Below are 24,049 nucleotides of genomic sequence, written 5' to 3'. Positions count from 1 at the left end.
TATATATATATATATATATATATATATATATATATTTATTTCTTGTTAGATTGCTCTTGTTAGCTCTATTTACAGGTTCTTAAGAATTGATGATATTGAAGATCATCTCTGTAAAGAAGCACCAAATGGAAGAACTTGAAATACATGGAGACATTTTATGTGATGGGTTTCTTCTTTACTGTGAGCCATTGTAAGTTTGAGGGGGGTGTTAAGACGGATGTATTCTTTGGTGTGTATGCATATACGTATGTATATATGTATATATATATATATATATTAGAAAATTGAAGGGAAGAAGAAGAAGAAGAATTGGTAGTGGTGGGGGTTCTTCTTCGTCGTCTTCTCTCTTCTAGATGTCGACTTGGTGGTGGTGATGCAAGCTCACCCGCCTCAACTAATCCTTCTCTGGCAATCATCGGCGTCACCAAAGCCATTGGCTAGGAGTTCCTCCGAGTCCTCTCCGACAGGGACTTCCCCTACCGATTTGTCTCCATGCTTTGTTCAACGCCGATGGATCCATAAGGTTGGTCTCTTTCACCCTCTACCCCCCTTTGTTCTTCTTTTTCATTTTTGTTTCATTGTTTCCTCTTCTTTGTGTTTCGTGGTGGTGGTGGTGGTGGTGGTGGTGGTGGTGGTGGTGGTAAGATGGATGGTGGTGGGTGGTGGTGAGATGGTTGTGGTGGTGAGATGGGTGGTGATGGTGATGGCGAGTTTAAATCATCATTTTCTCTTGGTAGGAAACATTCCTCCACCCCCCTTGGAGGAACCCCCCTTGGAGGAATGTTTCCTATCAAAAAGTATTCTTTTTAGAAAAATTCTCTCATTTGGAACTGTGGGAAAATCGTACCTTTTTTCTTTCTATCTTTCACTTTTCCTACATCTTTCTCACTTCCAAACGTTCCCTAGAGCTCATCCATTTGTGGAGAAAAAGTTTCTTGCATGTATGTGACACACAGAACTTCGACACATGTGCATGCACACACACACACACATTTGTAAAATCCAGCAGCAAGTCAGCAACTACAACCATCACCACCCGGTAGTTCCAGTATCAAACAGTTACAAATGGCATTCCAAGTATTTATCTCACATAGCTAATATAAAAGAATTTATAGCTACATATACCTGAAACAGAAGTAAACTTTCTCACTGCAATATAACCTACAGGCCATATGCAACGTTCATTGTGGAAGTAATCAGAATCCTTCACAATCTTTCCTGTAAAATTTCAAATTTGAATTTAAATGGATAAACTATTGATGTATATTTATAGAAAGATCCATTTCCATGCCAAAAGTATAATGCATGTACCATTAAAATGTAGGCTTTTAATGTGTAAGAAAACAGAGATGGCATGTATGACAGTGCATAATCTGATAAAGAGTCCAAATGGCACCAAATATGAGTAGCAAACCTATTCACCTAAGCTAATCACACGAAGGTCGCCTACTTCAAATGGACAGGGACTGCTCAACTCCTCAATCTGATCGCTCCTTTCATCAGACAAATGATTTTCCCCTAAGTTGCTTGTATCATCCTCTACACTCACAACATCATGGTCATCAACCATATTTCCATACTGCAAATGCATCATTTTGTCTGGAAGCTTTTGTTCCTTCAGGTACCTGATGAGAACACCACCATCAGTACAATGCACCTGATCTAACTGACTTTAAGTATCAAAACAGCATTCAGAGAATAGATAGTTTCCCAAGATTTCAGCACAGGGAACAGATTTCAATCTCCTTTTTTGGAGTTTTTCTTTTGTGGATTGCTGTAATTAAATTTCCCTTTTCTGGAGTTTGTTTCCAAAATTATCAAACTATAAGAGCTTTAAGTTTTTAGTAAGTGGTTGAAGAAGAATTTGAGACACTCTAAAAGTTATATATATATATATATATATAATCTCCTGGAAGATCTGGTTCCTCGATGGGCAGCAATTCAGCGTCTCATGGAAACCTAAAGCATCAATAAGGTTGTCTCTTTTGTCATGGGCGAAAATAGCATTCAGGAACAAGAGAATTTTTTAATGCTGGGTTGTAACGTTCCAGCTGGTGGTGAGGCAGATTTGGGTGGAGGAATAAGATCATCTTCAACAATGAAGTCAACTCAGAGGAGAGACTAGTCTTCAATGTGCTTAATGAAGTTCAATATCAGCTTCTGCTTCTTTTGGAAAATGTTTCACATGTGGTTTGCCTCAATTGGCTCTATGCCAATAGACAGCGTCCTCCCAGGTCAGATTGGATTAAGTTATCCATATACGGCAGATTCCATGTGGCTTTACCATTCGTAATAGTGAGGGGATCCATTTGTAAATAGGAGTTTTGGTGCAATCGGGGAGTTCAACGACTAAGGAATGGATTTGGTGGTATGATCTTCTGCAAGATATCCAAGCTGATAAGATTATTATCGAAAGCTCAAGGCGTGATGTTGTGCAGTATGTCTGAAGTACATTGCCAGGAAATTCAAGCATCAGTCATATGGAGCAAAATATACTCAATTTCATAGGAAACATTGCTGAGTTTAATTGTCTTTGGGTTCCAAAAGAGTAATCTAGTTTCAATCCAACTGGAAAAATTGGGAGTCCTATGATGTGAACATTGTTGGAAGGAAAAAACACCAGATTTGTTTCCATCAAATCTGTAAATACTGGTTGTCTTTTTGTAACCAGTAGTGGTCTGCCTAACCCCAGCTTGCTCATCCAAAAAAAATCTTTTCAAATGATATAATCAGAGGACTTCTACAGTTAGAACTGCAACAATGTGAAATATATCAACAGCAACATGCCTAGAATAAAAGAAATAACATAGAAGCTAAGTAGATAGTACTACAAGCAACATAGGTCCAAGTGCTAAGACGATCTTCTTTTGTCAGTCAAAATCCAAGATATTCATAGAAAAAAACAAGCCTGCCTAAAGGCCTTTAACATCAGATAATCCCAACTACACAAACATTTGAATCAATAGATAGCAACAATTTCTTAATACCAGAAAAAAACACCCAAGATTACCTCCATGCTTCTTCCAAGCCCTCAATGAAGCTTGAATGTTGGCACTTCAAATGGAAGGAAGAAAGAATTCCTCTAAGTAGTGTAACTATGTTTTTTCTGTTAACCCTGAAAACCAAACACAAACAATTGAACAACTAAATTCAAGAAAATTTGTTAAAAAAATAAACAGATAAAGAAGGCAAGTAATGGCTTGTCAATCACTCAAACATCTAAACAGAAACAGAAATTGAAGCTTATCAATGTGTGTCAAAGGCATCTGATTCTTCAGAACATATGAAACTTCAAACTCATCCTGGATAGGCTTCCATCTGTTAGTTAGCATTTATAAGAGTTCATTTATATTAAAAAGAAAGCATTGCATGTCATTTTCTGTCAAAGGAGAGGAGATCCTCATGCATAAAACTTCATAAACATCCTTGACAGGTTTCCATTTTGCAAGTTCCAAGATGAAATATTAACAAATGTTTGCTTATGTTAGGAAGAAAACCTTGCATAATCATAACTCCCAAAAAATCGAACTGGTACTAGTCTTTCTCTTGGATCCTGTTGAAGACCATCACATCCATCTGCATTTATTTCATCCATAACAAGCGCTGGCCACATAGCATGCCCTGCAGAGAGAAAATCTAGGCTAGTAACAGAAACTATATTCCAAGAAAAATCACAGCACGAAAAGCTAATTCATAAGTGATGCATTAGGAGCTTAAATTGATGTTGAGTTTGTCAATTTTTCATTCCACAGGACTAACCTTATCTATTGTAAATGTTATAACCAAAACTGGATGTCGATACTTTTGCAATCTATCTTTTATTATCGGCATCAAGCATTGACTATATGTCATCTACATCGTCAATCTATCATCAATTTAATGACTACCAGAAACATGCATTTAAAAAAGGCAGTCCGTCACCAATCAAAGAAATAAACCTCAATGGTGCATTCAAGCTGTTGAATCCATTATCATTACAATCCAGAAGAAGAGAGCCATGACGTTTTCTATGTTAAAAAAAATCTAAAAGTTTCTGAAAGCAAAAATGCCAAAGTGGTGCATCAAACTATCAAAGTGTGGTTACAACAGATAACAATATTATGAAATACTCACCCGTAATTTTAGCCCATACAGCATCTCCATGCTCAAGTTCTTCGTTATCATAAACGCTGGCTGCTAACATGATCAAGTCATCATCATCCAGGTCTCTTTCTGGGCCCCAACATTTCAAGTTGTTTTGTCTCATTTCTTCTTTAGAAAGATGAAATTTTATCTTCTCTCCATAAAGAGAAGTCCATTCATCATCACCATCTTCATATATGATCTGCAAGAAGTAACAATAGGAAGAGTACTCGTGCATTTCAATGTCTTTCTCATGCTAAATAATATTCAATCGTTTGTCAGAATAAAAACTTGGAGACATCCCATCTGGGCAAAGATTCCACAGGCAAAAGAAATCTTAAATCTCATAAACAAAACAGATTCTATAGATAATTTGAAAGCGTCAAGAAAGAAATTATTTGCAGTATAATCGATCTCAATAACTTGCAAGATACAAATCAAATTTAAAGGAAATGAGGCAAATGGATCATACATGGTGTTCTCGTTTGTCCGGATTATACTGTGTGATTGATCCAACATACCAGTCATTGTCTAATGGCCAGAAAACCTGCATTTTTCAATACGAAATTTTCAATCGAAACATAAAAACAATATGATATTAAAATATGTGGACCCATCACCAATGTCTCAAACAGAAAAGGTGGTCAATTTTTGGAGTCAGGTTTCCTTGCCTTGCATTTGAATCCCGTTAACATCTTTGGATCAACATTTTCCAAACTCAACCTGCACCCAGCAAAATATATTTTACAAGTGAAGATCAAAATTGTTCTTTTAGTACCGCTGACATAAAAATAAGTACCATCACTTTTAATAAATTGGAGAATGTTATTTAAGATGGTTTGGACGTGTAGCAAAGACATGATACAAGTGTAAGGAATAAGGAGAAGAGGAAGGCAGTTGAAGGCAGTGGAAAGTGACATAAAGGATTGTAAGGTGTCTGAAGTAGTAGGATAATGCATCTTGATGATGATGGTGGCGGTGGTGATGGCGGTGGTGGTGGTGATGGTGATGGTGATGGTGATGGTGATGGTGATGGTGATGGTGATGGTGATGGTGATGGTGATGGTGATGGTGATGGTGATGGTGATGGTGATGGTGATGGTGATGGTGATGGTGATGGTGATGGCCATGGTGATGGCCATGGTGATGGTGATGGTGATGGTGATGGTGATGGCCATGGTGATTTGGTGCTGATGATGATGATTGGCTTCCATAAAATTCTGAAGTTCATGCTAATAAAAGAACAATAGCAACTGTAATCTCAATTTGAGCTAGCATGCAGTATCACGATAATCACTCCGTTGTTATCCCAATAAATTATCCAAATATTCTAGCGAGATGCACTGAATGCAAAAGCTACCAAGTATGCGCCATTTTGAAGCTATAATAGCAATCGAGATCAAGATACTTACCGAACCCACTTCTTTACAGAAGAAGTCCGCGAGTGCTTCAGCACGTCCACTCTGTGTCGGTTGCTTACGCCCCAGAGATTTTTGAAAGAATTCAGACCAACCCTCACTTTCCTTTCTCGTCTTTCCCGCTTTCTACTCCAGCCAAAGTCCAGGAAATGCTTCCTATCGACCCCAAGATTGTGAAGCTCGTACTTAAACGCCCGGCCCCGGCCTTTCTTCTTACGCTCATCCCTAGAATGAGGCGCATCCGTCTCCCCGACTCCGCCCACCGTCCGACCCACCAACGAATCAAAGAAAGAGAGTATGGCAGGCGATCCGGAAGACGACCGGGGCCGCTTACTCCTCCTGCAGTAAACCTGGAGAACAGGAGGCCGCGGCGCCATCTCCGGCGCGTTGCTGGGTTCCGATTCAAGCCTCTCCAGGAACTTCCTGGATCTGATCTTCCTCGACATTGCGGCCGGAGCACCGCCGGCGAGCGCGCAGCTCGACGAATTGGTGTAAATGCGATCGATGTGGGCGTACCTCTTCGGAGTGCCGTTCTCGCTCTCCTCTTCCACTTCCATAACCTTCGGAGACGGCAATTCGGAGAAAAAGACGATCAATAGCTTGAAATTCGCCCTTTGCTCCTTCGTTCTAGGGTTTCTCTCCCTCTCCGAATTTTCAGGGTGAGAGTCCCGTCGGGAGAGGAAAAGAAAAAGCTCGCCCTAGAGTTGTTCGGGGAATTTGTAGCGTCTACGAAAGAGGTGTTTTGGAGGGAGGCCTCTGTGTATAAACATCCCGTTTCCTGCCGTTACCCGAATTGACTCGGTTTTATCGACTCGGACTATTCGAAGTTGATTCGTATCAGTTCTCCTTCCTTATGGACTGGGTTTGGGACCTTTGGATGGGAGAACCAACTTTTAAGGGGCGTTTGCCTGTCACGGAAACTTGGGCTTTTCCTTGGAAACGTATCGACGAAGTGCGTTTCCACGGGCCCCACCGTGGACCAAACAAATTGCACTTTTCTTTTCTTCGTGAAAAAGGAGCCCAAAATCTAAGAGAAACCCCCACTTTAAGCAAAAAGGGTTCCCCGTGAGGGGTTGCCCGATTCCGTTTTTGCGAAAATATACCACCCCTTCCACACTTACCTTTCAAAACTCGATTCAACACTTTTCTGTCTGGTCATTTGTGGCCGAAAAATGATCGGGAGGTTCCAATTGACCGGTGCGACACCACCCTCACCATTTTTCGACCAGGTTTTTTCTTTTTTGTTCTAAAAAGAAAATTAACGGCTAGTCATATGAATCATGCATAAAAGTGTATAGTTTCTCTCGTTGCTATGGTTTTTCAAATCAATAAAAATGAAAAGAGATGTGATTGCTTATCCAAAAATAAAGTAATAAAATTTTACAAATAATTGCAATTATATATAAATAAACCATACTTGATTTATAATATTATTTATAGTATTTGAATTTTATAAAGTTTATACGTAGCCTGCCACGTCTTCCAACGATCCTAATCATTTTTCTCAATACAAGTTGGAACAACATGAAATATATGAAATGTTGAGGATAATACTTTGCAATGATAAGTTAGTAGACCTAAGTGGTATGGAACTCGTGTGCTAGACTCCAAACAATGCCCCTGAACTGGTTAAATAAGATCAATCAAAATGTGCGTTGATTTTCCCACAAAAAAGAAAAAAAAGGGGAATATGAGTATGGTTTATTTGTTTTTTTTAGGGTAACTAGACATTTCCCCCACTATTTGCAAATCAATCCCTACCTTATTTGTTTTTAGCAAAATAGTCCTCCGTAAGGGCATAACAGTCTTTTCCACTAACTTTTTTTGCATACGTGGAAAATTTTACAAGTAAAATCCGACAAGAAATCTTCTAAAAAATTCTGATTTGATGTAGACTTGGATCCAATAAGTGTGAAATGAGCTAATCGGGTTTGGATATTCTTGTGGTTCTGTCTCTATTAGAAACTGGTTATACTTATACCAAGTCCTATTGTCTCAAGTTCCATGTGCCATGTGCTACTCCAGGACGCGTAACGAAGATCCGACTAGTAAGTTCAGAAATTTCTTTGGAAAATGGGACACGATTTTTTATTTATTTTAATTAATAAAAACTGATTTTTTGATATTTCAATGTAAAAATGCATTTTTTAGCTAAATAAAATTTTAGAAAAATAAATTAAAATTAGAATATTGCTCGTATATGTCCGTGTGTGTTCTCACGTGTCACCAGGGACACATGTCATGTCCCTATCACTAGGCTTGTAAATGAGTCGGATCCAAAAGAGAAATTTGCAAAATTTGTCTTTCCCGGATCCGAACTGACCCAACTCCCCAATGTATTTGGGACCCCCAAACCGACCCATTTGCCTATCTACCCATCACATAGCCTGCTGCAGCCAATGGATTGAAAGATTGGGTTAAATAAGATAGCTGTATGGATAGGTCGCACTAGCTTGGGGTTCGAATCCATTGGGTTGTTTATTAAGAAAAGAAAAGTGCTGAAGTGTTCAAAGCGAAAGGTTAATACCTGGGTTTGGAACAGTCTTAATACCTGAACTATGCTAGCAAAACTTCCTTTAAACCAAGTTCCTTTCAATAAAACTTTGAAAATGAAAAACAAAAAACAATTGCAACTGTCTTTTTCAAAAAATAAAATAAACGGGTTCGTTTGAGAAAAGCATTTGAAACATGAAAATTTATATTTAAACAAACCTGTTTTTAACAAAATTCAATTATGGATCCAATTGGATCAGATCGTGGGTTCAAATCATAATGATTCTTGAATCTGAATCTCATTGTTCCTATATCTTCACTTATGACATGCCATGCGCATTTCCTTGGACAGAACACAGGTCAGAATGTCCCTAATTGCACGAGCAAACAACCTGATTCAGACAGATTCGTACAACATATTATTTTATTATTTCCTATGGATTTTATTACATTTTAATCTTACTGCAATAAAAAAGACTTTAAATATTAAAATATCAAAAAGTGGATTTTATTGATTAAATACTTGCAAAAATTGTGCTCTCATTCCTATTTTTGGAAAAAAAATTTGAACTTGCGAGTCACAAACCATGTGTCCTTGTATTCACGTATCTTTGTGACAATCAAAACATTAATTCCAACTAAAATACCCAATTTACTCTTAGGCTTTAAAAGATATCATAACGCGTATTTTTTGAAAAAAAAAGGTTATATCGTTCTGAAACGTGAGGGTAATTTAGTAATTTCACATGATCTACTTCTTCGCTAAAGGTAACACCTGCACTCAATAGGACAGAGATAACTAGGGCTGTCACAAACCCGCTAAATAACTAGTTATCAGATTCGGGTTTTGTTGGGTCTAAAAATGAAACCCCAAACCCGGATCTAAATAATTTATGGAGTTTAATTTTACTAAAATTACAAATAAAACATTTGGGTCACACAGGGTCGAGTCAGATATCCAACAAAATCATGACTCAAACCTGACTGGCACATTACTCGGGTCGGGTTTAGGTCAACCTGAATAATATTCAGGTTGGCATCTTTCATGCCCATACCCAGGAATTCGGGTTCCAGTCGGGTTGGGGTACCCAATACAAACCGAACCCATTGACCTAGGAGGTTGGCTATTTCGTTTGAATTCAGAATGTAACTTCACCTATTCCACAAGACACCAATTTGGCCGTGTCCCTGGTGATATGAACCCAACACGAGCTGACACAACCCAGACATATACATGCATTATTTTATTGATCATAAGCAGTACCCAGCATATAAGCTACAGAGATCTCTGAACTTCGCTAGCTAATATGCATAACAGAGCATGCACGACCACAGTGGATCATAATAGCAGACAGTTTGTAAAGAACGGCAAAAATTCAGTAACTGTATCTTGTCATGTTCACCAAAGTACTGGGCAAAGTTGTATCAGTCATACAATTATTTGTGTTCCAAAAATAGCAGAGTGCTAGAGAGCGAGAGAGATCATTCTTCACTTTGTCTGGTCCCTAACACTGGGATATCCTCATACCTCTTCTGCAATTGGAAAAGGGTAAGCTCGTGTGAGTTCAGCTTAAGAAAGAAAAAAGGTTAAAAAAGAGGCAAACGATACACTGATGGCACTGAAGAACACAACATGGTGATAAACAGTAGGATAGCACAACCCATGGTTACCAGGAAACAAAATGGATAAGAGAAGTGATGCGTGAAGCGGAAGCGAAGAAGCAAGTGTTAAAAAGTAGTATGAATCAGGAGGCCAGATATAGTTATGAAGCAATTATGCAAGTGCATAAAAAAAAAAAGAACACAGAAAGCAATATGAAGCGCGAACAGAAGTAAATAATAAATGACATGAACACAAATACAACAATATAAAACCAACACCCTAGCTTGTTATACAAGATTCTAATTTTTTAATATGAAAAATATAGGAAATGAGGGGAAAGCCAGTAGGAAGTGACAAGGAGAGAGAGGGAAACATTAAGGAAGTGAAAGGGAATTTATTTGAGAAATGAAGAGGAAATGGACCTCCCACTAAAAGGAATCAGCTTTTCCACATTTTGGAAGCGGATTTCCCAAAGCTTCTCCTCCTTTCGAAGAAGCGAGGAGTTTCCCCATGTACAAAGAAACTTCTGGTGACTATGGTACAACCACCAGTTTCAAGGGAATAACACTTACAAATACTTGGTCAGGCTCAACCTTATTACGCAATCACCAATTACGCATATGCACAGTCTGGGATCCCTTCTCAACAAAGAAAATGATCACTACAAAATCAGGACAACAGTATCTTTTGGCAACCTCCATTGACGGAACACACTTCGTGTGGAATGTCAAAGCATCAACAAGCAGAAAGCAATTGATGTAAAACTGCACTAACAAGAACAGGGGGCGAAGGAACAGGGTATGTCTCACAACTGACCTAGTTTCTTGTTCTAGTTCCACCATTGAAGGCACACGTTGTGGTTTGCCATGCCAGACCAACAACCCTACCAGTTATATTTCAAAGGAAATTTATGCTCATTCAGGTAACTAACTAAGCTTTACTGAGCATGTGTTAAAGGTCAGACTGAATGCGTACAACCTAATGAAAACTAGTTATAAATTTCATGCGATATATAACCTGGAAAATAAAATAACAAATGGGGCAGTTCAAAAAGTACCACAACCGTTCAGTTCAGATAAATCCCAAAACTTTTGCATGAAACCCATCTTTGCTACATCTTCCAAATAGAGGGCTAAATGCGGTACAACCCTACCAGTTATATTAGGAGCAAATTTATGCTCATTCAGGTAACTACCTAAGCTTTATTTAGCGTATGTTAAAGGCCAGACTGAATGCTGTACAACTTAATGAAAACTAGTTACAAATTTTGAAAATAAAATGACAAATGGAGCAATTCAAGAAGCACCACAATTGTTCAGTTCAGATAAATTCCAAAAATTTTGCATGAAACCCATCTTTGCTACATCTTCCAAATAGAAGGCTGAGTAACTAACCTCCAACTTTCTTCAGAATAATGGCCTCGGCAAATATGACAATTCAAAATTCCAAAGCAAAAGAGGACAAAACAGATAGAAGACAATGATAGGAGAAGCTCGTGTTCCAAAGGTCAAGATTAGGTGGCATTCCAAGTTGCTTTATAAATTATTTCCTTACCAGACCAAGAAAGTCATAGCTAGGCTGTTGCACAAACGAAGGTTTAAAGAGCACCAGAAATCCAGGTTGTAAGAAAAGGAAACAGAACCAAGAAGCATGGCAGGAAACAGAAGTAAAGGAGGCGTCCAAGATCCACATAATGCTATGTAATGATATTGTTATCTCCAAACTTTACTACTTAATGAAAAACAAAGAGCACATGTCAACATAATACGCATGGAATATAAATATTTTTTATATACTTTTCTGACTGTACAACAAAATTGGTATAATGTAACTCTATAAGTCTATGAGATACAAACATGAAAACCAGCATGAATGTCTTCAATTCAAGCAAAAATCATTATTTAATAGTACCATAGTAAGTAGCAAAAAACAGATAACTTTCACAAAAAACTATAAACATAGCAAAAAACAGATAACTTTCGCATAAAAAGCTATAAACTATACACATATAAATACATAAATGCATACATGTTCTTGCAATGAAAAGAAAACTTTTGGAACACTTTTTGGCTTATTCTTTTAAAGGAATTGCCCAAAAGATCTTTGAGTTTTATAAAAATAAATCCATATTTTTTCATTTTAAAGAAATTATAGAAAATGAGCCATTAGTGATCTCTTAAACCCAATAAAAAGTAAGGTTTTGTTCCCTTCCCATGGAATCACAATTTCCTTGTGGAAGTGTGCTTTAAAAGCCACATTTGGGAAGGCACCAGAGGGAGTTGGAGAGTCGGAAAAGTGAGTGTAGTCCTTGAATTGGCAAATACCTCTTAAAGCAGGCACTTGCCGATTCTGTTTAACAAAAGAGAAGCCTAAGCTACCTCCTATACATTAAAGTGCATGTACGTAAGTAAATCACACATAATTTAATAAAGCAAGTGTATGAAAAAACTGTGTACATAAATAGATGCACGTGTAATTTAAATAAAGAAGTATCTGCATAAATGTCATCATAAATAAATGCATACATAATTCTAAATAAATTAACAAAAAGTAAATAGTCACCAAAGTACATATAAATTTCTGCATCTACACCCCACCCCCCACCCCACCCCCCAAAAAAAAGGGGGCAGACCTTTGTCAAAAAATCCGCATTCAATTTTAGATATTGGTGACTATTTGATCATACATTCTGCTTCCTCCATGTCTTCCCCTAATTCTCTTCTTCATTCATTAACCAACTGGTTTCTGAAAAGTTAGATGAGACAAAATTTATACCATGGAAAAAAAAAATCATCCCATTCATTTGCAGTCATGATCAGATAGGACATCTCGATGGATCCACGTCTGCACCCTTGGAATTCATGCCAGTTACTACAAAAAAGTCAAAAGAAAAGGAAAAGGAGACAACAAAAGACGATGTTACTGAGCCGACAGTTTATGTTAAAAATCCTTATTACACTGCTTGGTTAAAAAATGACAACTCTTTCCAGACAGGTTCTTTTACATACTCCAACTGGAGTAACTGCACATGAACTTTGGGAAGTTTTGCACTGGTGGTATGAGCAGATATCTATACAAAAAATGTATCACTTCAAATCTGAGTTTGGATCATTAAAGAGAGGAAGCAACAACGTTATGGAATTTCTTGATAAGGTAAACTACATTGCAGATCAGCTGGCAGCTATTGGTAGTCCTGTGGCAGATGAAGATGCTTGCAGTGACTCTTCGTGGACTGGGTGATGATTAGAACATGTTTAAGGCGATGTATATGGGCCTTGAGAAGAGAGGTAACTTTGACAAACTCATGTCTATGTTGCTTGAATTCAAATCCAATTTTGTTATCTCAATAAAGAAAGAGGGTTCGCAACCAAACCATGAGGTAATGATGGTAGCCAGCTCAAACCGTGGCCGTGCTAGGGGCAGAAATCAAAAGGAAAATGGCTATTGGGTTTAAAAACCGTGAAAAATGAAGAGAAAAAAGGGGTTTTCACGTGTATCAATTCAGATCTGTAAACAAAGGTCAGATCTGATATCCATCAAAGAAAAAAGGAATCAGATTAACAAGAATCAAACAGATTTGAGATAGATCGGACGAAATCGATCCAGATCTAAAACAAATTGATTTGATGAGAGAACACGCTGAATTAGGGCTTGCACAGTAATTGGAATTTAAGAAAAAAAAGAACAGAAGATGAATCAGATCTGTTTCTGGACGATGGAAACACATATCTGATCAAAAGAAAAGAGAGAAATCAGATCTGACCCAACATGATCAGATCTGATCTAAAAAAGGAAGATGAAGAAGAAGAAAGGGAAAAAAAGAGAAGAATTAAGAGTGTGAGAAGAGGAAGACAGGTAGATGAATGTCCCGACCTGATGTACCTACCTCGACCTACTCTGATACCATGTGAAGACTGCACCTTCGGTCTGTGTACCCTGTTACACAGAGGAAGAAGAGAAGAAAGAAAACATAATAGGAGACGATATAGGTCGTTACCCAGGCTGGGACATCCCCTCTTTCTTATAATGAATGGTAAATGTTGGGTACAACTACATATCTGTCTTTTAGTATATTGCACATTTACAATACATTACACAAGGGAGAAAAGACGAAAAAGACCCTCATTCGTGAGTTCTAACACACTACACCACGAATTTTGAGTAAGATCAACGAGCATCTGAACCAACGAACCAAGTCAACCTTTAAGACAGCAATACTCTATCACACGGACACTTGAATGTGAATCACCAATGAGCAAGCAAGCTTGTATTGCAACCACCAACAAGAGCGTGAGAAGAACGTGATCTCACGAGCCAACGAACAATACTAGCTTAAGTTCCAAAACCACGTGACTCTGATACCATGTAAAGAACCAAAGAGCCTTTGATCGTAAGCAAAAGTCCACCGATAACCAAAGTGGACAAGCACAAAAGTGGTCACTATGGACACACCCACAAATCCCACAAAGGGGATACACACAAAAAAGGCTCAAACATTAAAAAATAATATTTTATTGTTCACTTGAAATATGCAAGAAGCGTTCCAAAGAATGAAGGAGTTCACCCCTTTTTATATACACAATAGAGAGCCCAAAAGAGTTGTTGGAGCTAGTCCAACAACACTATTTGTAGCTGTTGGACTAGCTCCAACGGCTAGTCAACTCAATGTTGACTAGTCAAAAGAACAAAAAGTAAATACAAGATAAAAAAAGTTTACAAAAATATGTATACATATATATATACACATGTATATACATGTACAATACATGTATTACATATGTATACATATATATATATATATATATTGTATATATACACAATTTAACAATAACATGGCTAAGCAATCCTGACTCTCGTTATTGTAAATTTCTTTCACATTGGCACAACTCATAAGCATCTTTAATTAATTAATTTATTTGTAATCTTTTTTTATTCAAATATCCCCCCTTGACATACATATTTCTGCAACATGAACTCTTGCTTATATACTCCACAAGCTTGTGTTTGTCAACATGTCATACAAGTGAGATCTTAATTGAATACACCATCTTGTTGTATAATAAAACCTAAGTATCAAGTTTCTTTGCATTAGTGTATTGCAAAGTATTCTATCTTCAACATTTATTATCGTCAACAGCTTTTACACTAAAAATGCACTCTTCTGAGGCATTCATCAAAATTCTAGCCTCTCATGCAGATTTTTTTTATTTTGACTGATAAGTGTCATCATCTACAAAGCATCCAATCTTCAATAAAGGATGCCACTTAATCTTTATGGACTAAAAGGTGAGCACCAATCTTAATTTGAAACATAGTTGTCATTTGCAAGTAGTTTTCACAGTAATTTCAGCCCCAACATACACATATCTAATAACAATATATCTATGGGATCCGTTTCTTCAATTAATATGCATAGAGATGCAAACATGGTAAATGGGTTTTTTGGCTTTTTCGGCGATTTTTTCTTTCTCTTTATTCCGACCCCATAGATGTGTTCAGCATGGCCGATTTACTATGAATCGACACCTGGATCATGTGTTTTCAATAAAAAATGATATTTAGAGCCAAGGCAAAGCCAAAAATCCAAATTAAGATGGACACAAATGTGTGTGTGCACGCGCATGTGTGTGTGTATAAATCATAGTCACTTGTATCGTTAAAGGTAATTTCTCAGCGAGGGTATTTCTCAGAGAGATTTTCAAAAGTTGATAAATCTGGGGAATATCTCGGCAATTCATAAAAAATTAAATAAAAATTCTAAAAAAAGTAAAAATACATAAAATAGAAAAATGATAGAAAACTAAGATAAAGACCTTAAAAGAGACAAGATAAATTGATAAATGAGCAACTAGGTTAGCAGCTAACAACTAACAAACAATAAATTAGTAACTACATAACTAACAAAAAACAGCTAACAACATAACAAATAATTATAGCATCCATCTAACAATAGGGTTTTAAGGTCAAGATTGTTTTTTTTAAATTATAGTGATTTTCCAAATTTTTATCTTTAATAACTTAGGTTTTTTTTAAGCAAAATCTGAAAACAAACGCAGTTTTCTGAAGCGATATTTATCCCGATAATATCGCGAGATATATAATTTGCAGATATATCGAAATATCATGATATATTCCCAATATTTTCAATATATCGACTATATCAGTGACTCTGATATATATATATATGATGTATGTAACTGGACTTGAGGAGGTATATGAGATGATGGAAAGGAAATGTCATCAAGGCAACATGGTAGAAGACAACAATGCCCAAAGGCAATCTCTCCAAGGTGGCACGTTGAAGATGGCAAGTCATAAGAATGATAGAAAATGTAGTCAGGTTAACTTGTGAGAAAATTCTATTCATGTGCCTCTCAATCTTGTAAAAGCTGGCAACTTGGTCTCATCTACCTTAAGAAAGTCTCATCAAATTGTAAAGACTCTTGTATATATGATGTATGTAGCCAACTCACCAAAAGATGTGTGAGTAAAGTGAGGTTAAGAAAAAAAAATAAGAGAGGAAGAATCCTTCTATCGTGGATGTAGGCATCATTTGCCGAACCACATAAAGTCGTGTTTGGTGTTTGATTGTGTGTGAGTTTTCTTCATTTTTCAAATTCTTTCAATTCTGTCATGTTGGACCGCACTTACAGAACGTGCTTGATCATGCCCTCCAACTTCATGATTGGCATGTCACTTCCGTTGAATACAAACAGGCGGGGATCTTATCAGATGTGAAGGTCATAAGTCAATATCATTTTTTTTATCCGCAGCATTCCGGTCTAACAAGTATGCATTGCAGGCGAAGGAATACCGTAAGGTAGGTTCATCCTGCAACAATTGAAAAAATGAGCCATGTGGAATCGATAGTCAAGCTGGAAATTTTGCTACATTTACTTTTACAAACTTTTCCAACTTGTCCAAATTGGATCCGGTGAAGAGCCACATTTCTCGACGTTATTGTTAATGGTCGACTTTTACGATGTCATAGATACACTGTATGCATGCATTTACAAAATCTTATACCATTGAAGTATGAAGATGAAGCATTTTTCCCACAAGGGTTCGGCTCATCCGACTTGTGAATGCAATGACAGGATGTCACAAGTTTGAAATGTGAGTGGCGTCTCTTATCACAAGGTGGAAGCTGGGTGTACTTCGCACTAGGCAAGGGAGACCTCAAGGGTTTTACAAACTGAAGGCTAGCCAATGTGTAGTCGGTGATAAAATAAAAAAGGTAAAGCATTTTCAAATTACAGAGGGAAAGAAACTTTATCAAATTTTGTTTTGAAAAAAAGATTTGGGCATATATTCCCAATATTTTCAATATATAGCCTTTGGGCATTGTTGTCTTCTACCATGTTGCCAGAGAGAGAGAGAGAGAGAGAGTTTTGGGGGGGCACAAAATTCAGGTCAGGGTGGGCCTAAACCCCTTATTGGGGGATTTGGGGATTTCAGGGTCAGGGTGGGCACTTTCCCACCCTGGCCAGTATGTAGCTTTGCCACTGTTTGGGGCCTCAAAATTCAAAATTTTACAAAGATTTTAGGACAGTTGATTTTTCGAACCTTATAAAAAACCACCCATGTGTTGGAATCGAATGCTCCAAGAGCTGAACCTTATAAAATCAAGTATTTAGATCACATCTGTACCGTCAGAATTTAAAAATTAATTGAAAAAAAAAAACACAAAAAACACATTTAGCATATTTTTAGTTGATTTAGACTTTGTTATAAACTTTCTCTAAATCAACCAAACAAATCTCAGTTCCATTTTAAGTTGCCCTTTAACAAGAAGCGAGAATAGCTTTTAGAAACCTGTTGTTCTACTGCTTTTCCAAAAACTTCATAAAATGATTCAGAAGTTCCACACAATGATGGTTAGCAGACTGTATATATCCTCTGCTATTGCGTATGGGAACCAAAATTTTCTTCCAACTATTGAACAGTTTTAAGATTGGACATATATTGCTGAATATTTTCATGAACCATTTTTGTTTCTATCTTGCCTACTGAAACCCAAAATTTTATATCATTATACCTGATGCCCACCCTATTTTTCTTGATATTTACTGTTGTGATTTCAACCTCAATAAGACTAAGCCTATCCATTTTTTCCTAATCACTAATCAGGCTTTCTTTGGTCTACTTCATTCCTCCATTCTATATTTAACAAGTTATATTATATTTAACCAAGAATTTTCCATCATCATTTTAGTACACATTACATCGTCCAGATTTTTTATTTTCTTTCTCTAGTCTTAGCTACTTTTTACACCTTATTTTGTATTTAACTTAGTACATAACCTGTCATATGCACTTTTTCTTCTTTTTGAACCGCTTGTCTGTTTCTAAATATTGTCATTTATTTGTTGTTGCCATTTTTTAACACATACCTTTTTTCCTTGATATTTTTTTCACTCCATCACCAAGACTGCTTCATATATATGACCCTTTCCCTTGAATATATTTTTATATTCTCTAACCACATTTGTCACACAATAGAGAGATGAATGATTGAAATACCTAATGCTTTGGTGGTCTACATTCTTGATCTATTTGATACCTCAATTCAGAAATCAAGACCTGTTGGTGGAACAGTTCCTACTTAGTGTCAAGCATTTAGAAAATAAAAATAGTTTCTAAAAACCATGAAAATATTGGATGCAAACCTCCTAATAGTGGTCTTATCAACATACATATATAATATATATATACAAAGCTTCCTGTTATCTTGTACATCGTAAACTACAATTTATGAAAGCTATAAATGCTGTAGGAAAATAAAAAGTCACCATCTCAAAAACCTTTCATCTCAATCTCAACCTCAGCCATAAACATCCCCTCAATGAGCTCAATGCCTTCTGGAATTTTGATATCATTGCATCTAAAACACATGCATAACATAGATCACATTACTAGCCCCATTTAAAGGATCAACTTTCTACAACTAATATCTTTACAAATATAAGAATATACATAAATACGTACACAATTACATGTTGTGTGTGTGTGTGTAAATTATGCATGTTTGAAAGCATGACACACTTCCAATAGCTACAGAGAGAGAGAGAGAGAGTACCCCAACATTGTTGTATTCCCACAACTTGTGGACTCCATAGTCCACAGCCTGCAAGAGGGGAAACAGTGTAAATTAGTCATGCATGTTCTGCAGGTAAAAACTAAAACAAGTATTATGCAAGTAGGCAAAAACTGCAGTTTGCGATTGGTACAAGGATATATGACTAGCATAACCCACAGACTGTTAATCAATTTTACAAGCCAATGTTAGGGCAATACATATATAGAAGGAAAACGTAATTCATGTATGCAGATGCGTTTAGAAATGCAATCAATAATTATACAGCACAATGTACAGCAATGAAACAAGACCTAATCTTAATAACAGCTGCAAAATAGAAATAAAGGATAAAGTGAAAGTTTTCTGACACAGGCAGTAGAATCAAAATATGGATTTCACAGAATAAAATAAAAAACTGAGGGCAACTTAAACCATGTATAATTGTATAACTAGGATGACCAACTTTGTATTCCTGACGTTAAAAATCAACATCAATATGGCTTCCTTTGAGAGAACAAGTATTCAACAGAAATTAAGCACTATCCTACTCATTGTAAGAAAACAAAGGGTTCGATAATGAACCCATAAATGCACACTTAAGGTGCAAATACACAAACCCACTAAGGGGCAACCAAAAGCACATAAAGTGCTAAACCCATAAACCCACAAAGGGGTTAAGCCAAAAGGCTAAAAGAATATTTCTTTATTATGAAAAATAGGGTAAAAACCTTTTTACAATGGAGCTAAAGCTCCCTCAAGTATATACAAATACAAGGGGAAGTCCCCTATTTATAACACAAAAGAGAAGTAAGGAGGGGCTCCTCTCATAGACGTTGGAGCCCCTCCAACGGTCACAATTCCCAACGTCTCTTAAGAGAGGACCCCCCAATGTACTTTGAGAAGTATGAAAATAAAAAGGACTAAAAAAAATAAAAAAGATTACAACCATATTAGTTAGATAGAATATGTGAAAAATTAAGTAAAATGACTAAACTACCCCTATGGCTAATAGTATATATTTTATATATATAATTAGGAAGATGCATATACATATATACCATATATGTATCATCCTTTATATATATATATAAAATATATATATGATTACAATGATTGAATAATACATTTTAACACTCATGAAGTTAAAAATCAACATCAATATGGCTTCCTTTGAGAGAACAAGTATTCAACATAAATTAAGCATTATCCTAACAAACATATAGATAAGTAAGATCAAACATATGAAGGTGATATTATATCAGTAAAACAAAATAGGAAATGCATAAATGTGTACAAAATGTTAGAGCAATGCCTATTACCTTTGTTGCCCTTTATTTAGGGTGCGTTTGGATTTACATTTGACTGGGGAAATGCGTCTTCATAATGGCGTGGTGTGAATTCATGTGAGCTAATGGAAAAGCTAAAAGAAGTGGACTCCACTTGTTTTCAAGAATAAAAATTATCATCTATATGGATGGTAAATTGATGGCCCTTTTTGGGGAATCAAAGAAAATCGTAGGACTCAAATCCTCAAGAAACACACCCCAAACAACAGTAATGTGAGGGTCAGAGAGAATCCTCAATCCTGAGAATTCTTCCAGACGTATCCAAACACACCCTCATGTTATGAATGAATTCTCATATCTTCTAGTGGTATAATCACAGTGGCTCTTGTCATAATATTGAAACTGGATGTTTTTAGCTCCTGGCAATCCAGGTAGTGTATCATACGATAAACACTGCAAAACTATGTTACACCCTGAAACTAATTTGAGGAGTATATTGTAATGAACTCCTTGGTTTGAAGTCTCACATCAGATGATACTTTACAATTTCCAACCATGTTCACTAAAACCCCTCCAAAAAAACCTTCTTGATAAGGAAAGTACCAACAGGATTTGTTCCTACTTTATGACCTAAAATCTGACATATTGGAATCACAACAGGCAGCACATAACAATTAGAAAATAAAAAAAGGGGAACTGCAAAGACTTGAATCTCACGTTTAGCAATAAGAACATTTAAAAGAGTTCTGATTTGATTTCCAAATTGTCCAATGTACTTTTTGATATGTCAAACAGAACCCATGATGAATATGTTGGAAATGATTTCCCAATTATTCCAGCTATGAAAAGAAAAAATGGTAGAAAAAAATAAAAACACTTTTAAATTTCAACTTTAAAAATAGACCCGCCAAAAAAAACAAAGATACGGGGCCGAATGAGATAGCTGGATGGTGAGGTCGCACTACCATAACTGAGGGGTCTCAGGATCGAATCCCATGTAGGTAAACGTGTGCAACTGCTAGACCGCTCCGAATTATCCATCTATCAGGGTGTTCGGACGCAACCACTTATCCAGAAAAAGCTGAAAAAGTCCAAGAAAAAGAATGCCATCCATCCCCAACAACAAAAGTTCCCAACTTATCCTGCTTTCTGGATAAGTGGGTGTATCCAAACATCCGCTTACAGCCAAAACTCAGAAAAGAATAATTTATCCTTCCGAAACGGAAAAGAAAAACGATAAAAAACTAAAATAAGAACCACACACACAGAAAAATTGAAACCTTCTGATCAAATCCATCAAACCACGAAACATGAGAGAGAGAGAGAGTACCCGTTCGCCGAAGAAGGCGCCGGCGACGATGAAGGTGACGTAGACGGAGTTCCGGCGCATGAGGAGCCGATAGATCCCCTCGTACAAACCCATCGTCTCTCGGGAAAGGAGAGACTGAGGCAACCCAACCAAATATCCTAGGATTTCTCCTTCTCCTTCTCCTTCCGAAGGGCGGGTTGAGAAATTGCTGGTTCACCTCTGATTGATGGAGTTGGATTTTTTTTTTCTCCCAACACCCTTTTTTGCAGGGGGAGACAACTCCTCTTGCAATTTGCGTTCGTAAAATGCAATGACTGGAAAACCCGTACTCAAATACGAAAATTACTTTCATATAACTAAATATCGTGTTTTTTTTTTTCGACAGAGAAAGCTGGGGTTAGGCAGACCCCTACCAGTTACACAACTGCAACAACCATACCATTTGGGTTTCGAACTTGCAATGTCCCAACACAAGGTGACGTTCACTAACTGCTCCTGCCAGACAAGCAGAGACCCCGTTGGTAAATTTGCAATTGGGTAACCCACCTCTGAATGCTACGGACACACCGTTTGCTGGTGGGGTTTGATCCAGCCTTCAACTCAGCACCCTCACAACTACCCCACTGGCCATGGGGGCGACCCTGCAGTGGTCTACATCGCGCTGTTATTGGTGATTAGTGGGATGAAGTAAAACAATGAGTCACTATAATATCAAAATTATAAAATATAAGAACTGTAGTACTCATTTTCAACACTTGGTTTTTTTTGCAAATCTAACCATATAGATGTATTCTACATGACAAATTTGCAAGGAATCAACTTCTTAATCATGTAATTTTTTTTAGGAAAAATGTGATTTTTGGAAGCTTGAATATTTATGAAGATTATGAGTTGCTGACTTTAAAGCCTTAAAAATTATTGTTTATGCATCATAATCGGATTCAAGAGCTACCCCGTATAGATTACAATCTTACGGTTAGTTAGATATAGGAGACAATGACAAAAAATCCATTAAAAATCTCAATTCAAATGGTAGCTCTCATATTTGATATATATATATATATATATATATATATATATATATATATATATATATATATATATATATATATATATATATATATATATATATATATATATATATATATATATATATATATATATATATTTTTTTTTTGCTACAACCGGTTGTACCTACAATCGAGTTAGAATCTCAAATTGCCAGATGTTTTAACTAAATCTAACTTCATAGATGCCTCCAGCATATTCAATTAGTAGTAATCAACTCTAGGATCATATTTTTTGACATAAAAACATATTTTTATGAGTTGGAAACAATGATGCATTTATAGCCATTGATTTTTGGATCATCAGAAAACCTGTATAAAAGGTAGATTCCGGTGATCCAAAAGCCATCTAGTTCGCATCTAAGGTGTTATACGTGAGAAAAAAAGGTGTTTGCTAAGTCAACTGTAAAGAGTAACCTACCAGAAACCGTAACTGTAGCCTGTAGGCTACACTTTCTCAAACAGACTTTATAGATGCATTCAGCATGATTTTTTTATAGGAATCATGCATTGAATCATGTTTTTTGCACATACAAGTAAGATTTTTTAAGTTACCAAATTTTAGTATATTGTGAACGATTTTTTAATATAAAAAAACCCCACATGTATGCCATGTTCATGTGATTTGAAACTCGTTTTTCACTAAAATATGCGTATAGATCATATCAACAGGGGTTGAACAAGAAAAAAAACTCAGGAATTATGAAAAATTATAGCTTTAATAGATGGCTGTAGGTGCTCTTTATAAAATTTACTTTTATTTTCCTACTTATTGTTTTGTTTTTTCTTTTGAAAGGCAGGCTGGGGTTAGGCAGAACCTACCAGTTATACAATGACACCATTGGGATTTGAACTTACGACATCCCAACACAAGGTGACATGCACTAGCTGCTCTTACCAGACAAGCGGAGCCCCCATTGGTACTTCTTATTGTTATTTTCATAGTGAATTTGTTGTTTGCAATGACTTGCGATTCTTGGATTTTCTCAATATCTTGTGATTTTAAATCACAATTACAATACTTTCTCAGGGTTAGTGAAATATACATTTTGATTTTTCTTGCCTGTAGTCTTGGGATAGTTGGTCACAAGATTGACATTGTGGCCAACCATCACAGCTTCTACTTTCTCAGCTGTGAATGTTAATCCCCACTTGTGACCAAAGCAAACATTTACTGTTTTTTCTTAGAAAAAATTCAAAACACATTAATATTTTGCGATAATAAAAAATACTCCCAAGTTATGATAGTTGTAACACATTTAATTCAAAAAAAAAAAACTTTAGCAGAAGTTTAACCATGACAAAGTTTAGCGTGCTTTTATAAAAACTTAGTTATGTTTTTCATTATTGCTGATTTATTTTCCTTTTCTTCAAAGCAAGCTTGGGGGTAACTTCCTTATGGGATTCCAAACAGAAACCCCGGGAGAGCAATGGAGCAGATCCAGTGATCGGGCCCGAGTATTTACTCAGGCCACACAAAACACAAGAAATCTCTACGTACATAGAGTTTTTCTGTGTTTTGTGTTTTACATGAGCACGGATCCAGTCCTTTTGACATAGGACGGGTTCCATCCAACATTCAATCTTATCTGTTCAATCAATGGCTAAGATTGATCGACATTTTAACTTAGATGTAGGTTGATCCTAGCAGGACAGATGCTTCAGCTGGACG

At 36.5% G+C, this 24,049-nt stretch overlaps 2 protein-coding genes across 2 annotated transcripts in view; both read right to left on the bottom strand.

Annotated features, from left to right (window-relative positions):
• The window catches only part of LOC149811605 (histone-lysine N-methyltransferase TRX1-like), a 125,908-nt gene extending 119,763 nt beyond the window's left edge, over positions 1-6,145 (bottom strand). The window contains exons 1-8 of the mRNA XM_089993317.1: positions 5,535-6,145; positions 4,794-4,845; positions 4,595-4,669; positions 4,114-4,324; positions 3,498-3,621; positions 3,011-3,115; positions 1,423-1,625; positions 1,126-1,218 (exon numbers count right to left, since the gene is read on the bottom strand). Of these exons, the coding sequence (XP_089849443.1) occupies positions 1,126-1,218; positions 1,423-1,625; positions 3,011-3,115; positions 3,498-3,621; positions 4,114-4,324; positions 4,595-4,669; positions 4,794-4,845; positions 5,535-6,097 (1,426 nt within the window). The 5' untranslated portion in view covers positions 6,098-6,145. The remainder of the gene's footprint in view (positions 1-1,125; positions 1,219-1,422; positions 1,626-3,010; positions 3,116-3,497; positions 3,622-4,113; positions 4,325-4,594; positions 4,670-4,793; positions 4,846-5,534) is intronic.
• Positions 6,146-9,264: 3,119 nt separating this feature from the next.
• On the bottom strand, positions 9,265-21,613 carry LOC149811604 (cytochrome b-c1 complex subunit 9, mitochondrial-like). Its single transcript, XM_089992740.1, has 3 exons — positions 21,332-21,613; positions 18,716-18,763; positions 9,265-9,566 (listed from the first exon to the last, which is right to left on the bottom strand). The coding sequence occupies exons 1-3, from the start codon at positions 21,422-21,424 to the stop codon at positions 9,516-9,518; spliced, it is 192 nt and encodes a 63-aa protein (XP_089848866.1). The 5' UTR covers positions 21,425-21,613; the 3' UTR covers positions 9,265-9,515.
• Between the last annotated feature and the right edge of the window lie 2,436 nt (positions 21,614-24,049).

This window comes from Nuphar pumila, chromosome 17 (assembly GCF_984573655.1).
Source record: "Nuphar pumila chromosome 17, dmNupPumi1.hap1.1, whole genome shotgun sequence".
Classification (NCBI taxonomy): domain Eukaryota; kingdom Viridiplantae; phylum Streptophyta; class Magnoliopsida; order Nymphaeales; family Nymphaeaceae; genus Nuphar; species Nuphar pumila.
The sequence above is the reverse complement of the archived record's forward strand: the minus strand, read 5'-3'. Positions and strand labels throughout refer to the sequence as shown.

What these genes read in the sequence shown, in the direction of transcription:
- LOC149811604 (XM_089992740.1), bottom strand. Translation starts at nt 21,424, where the DNA reads ATGGGTTTGTACGAGGGGATCTATCGGCTCCTCATGCGCCGGAACTCC. An exon ending in GCGCCTTCTTCGGCGAACGG is followed by an intron (nt 18,764 to 21,331) that starts GTACTCTCTCTC and finishes CCCCTCTTGCAG; the next exon opens with GCTGTGGACTATGGAGTCCA. An exon ending in GGGAATACAACAATGTTGGG is followed by an intron (nt 9,567 to 18,715) that starts GTACTCTCTCTC and finishes TTCCAATTGCAG; the next exon opens with AAGAGGTATGAGGATATCCC.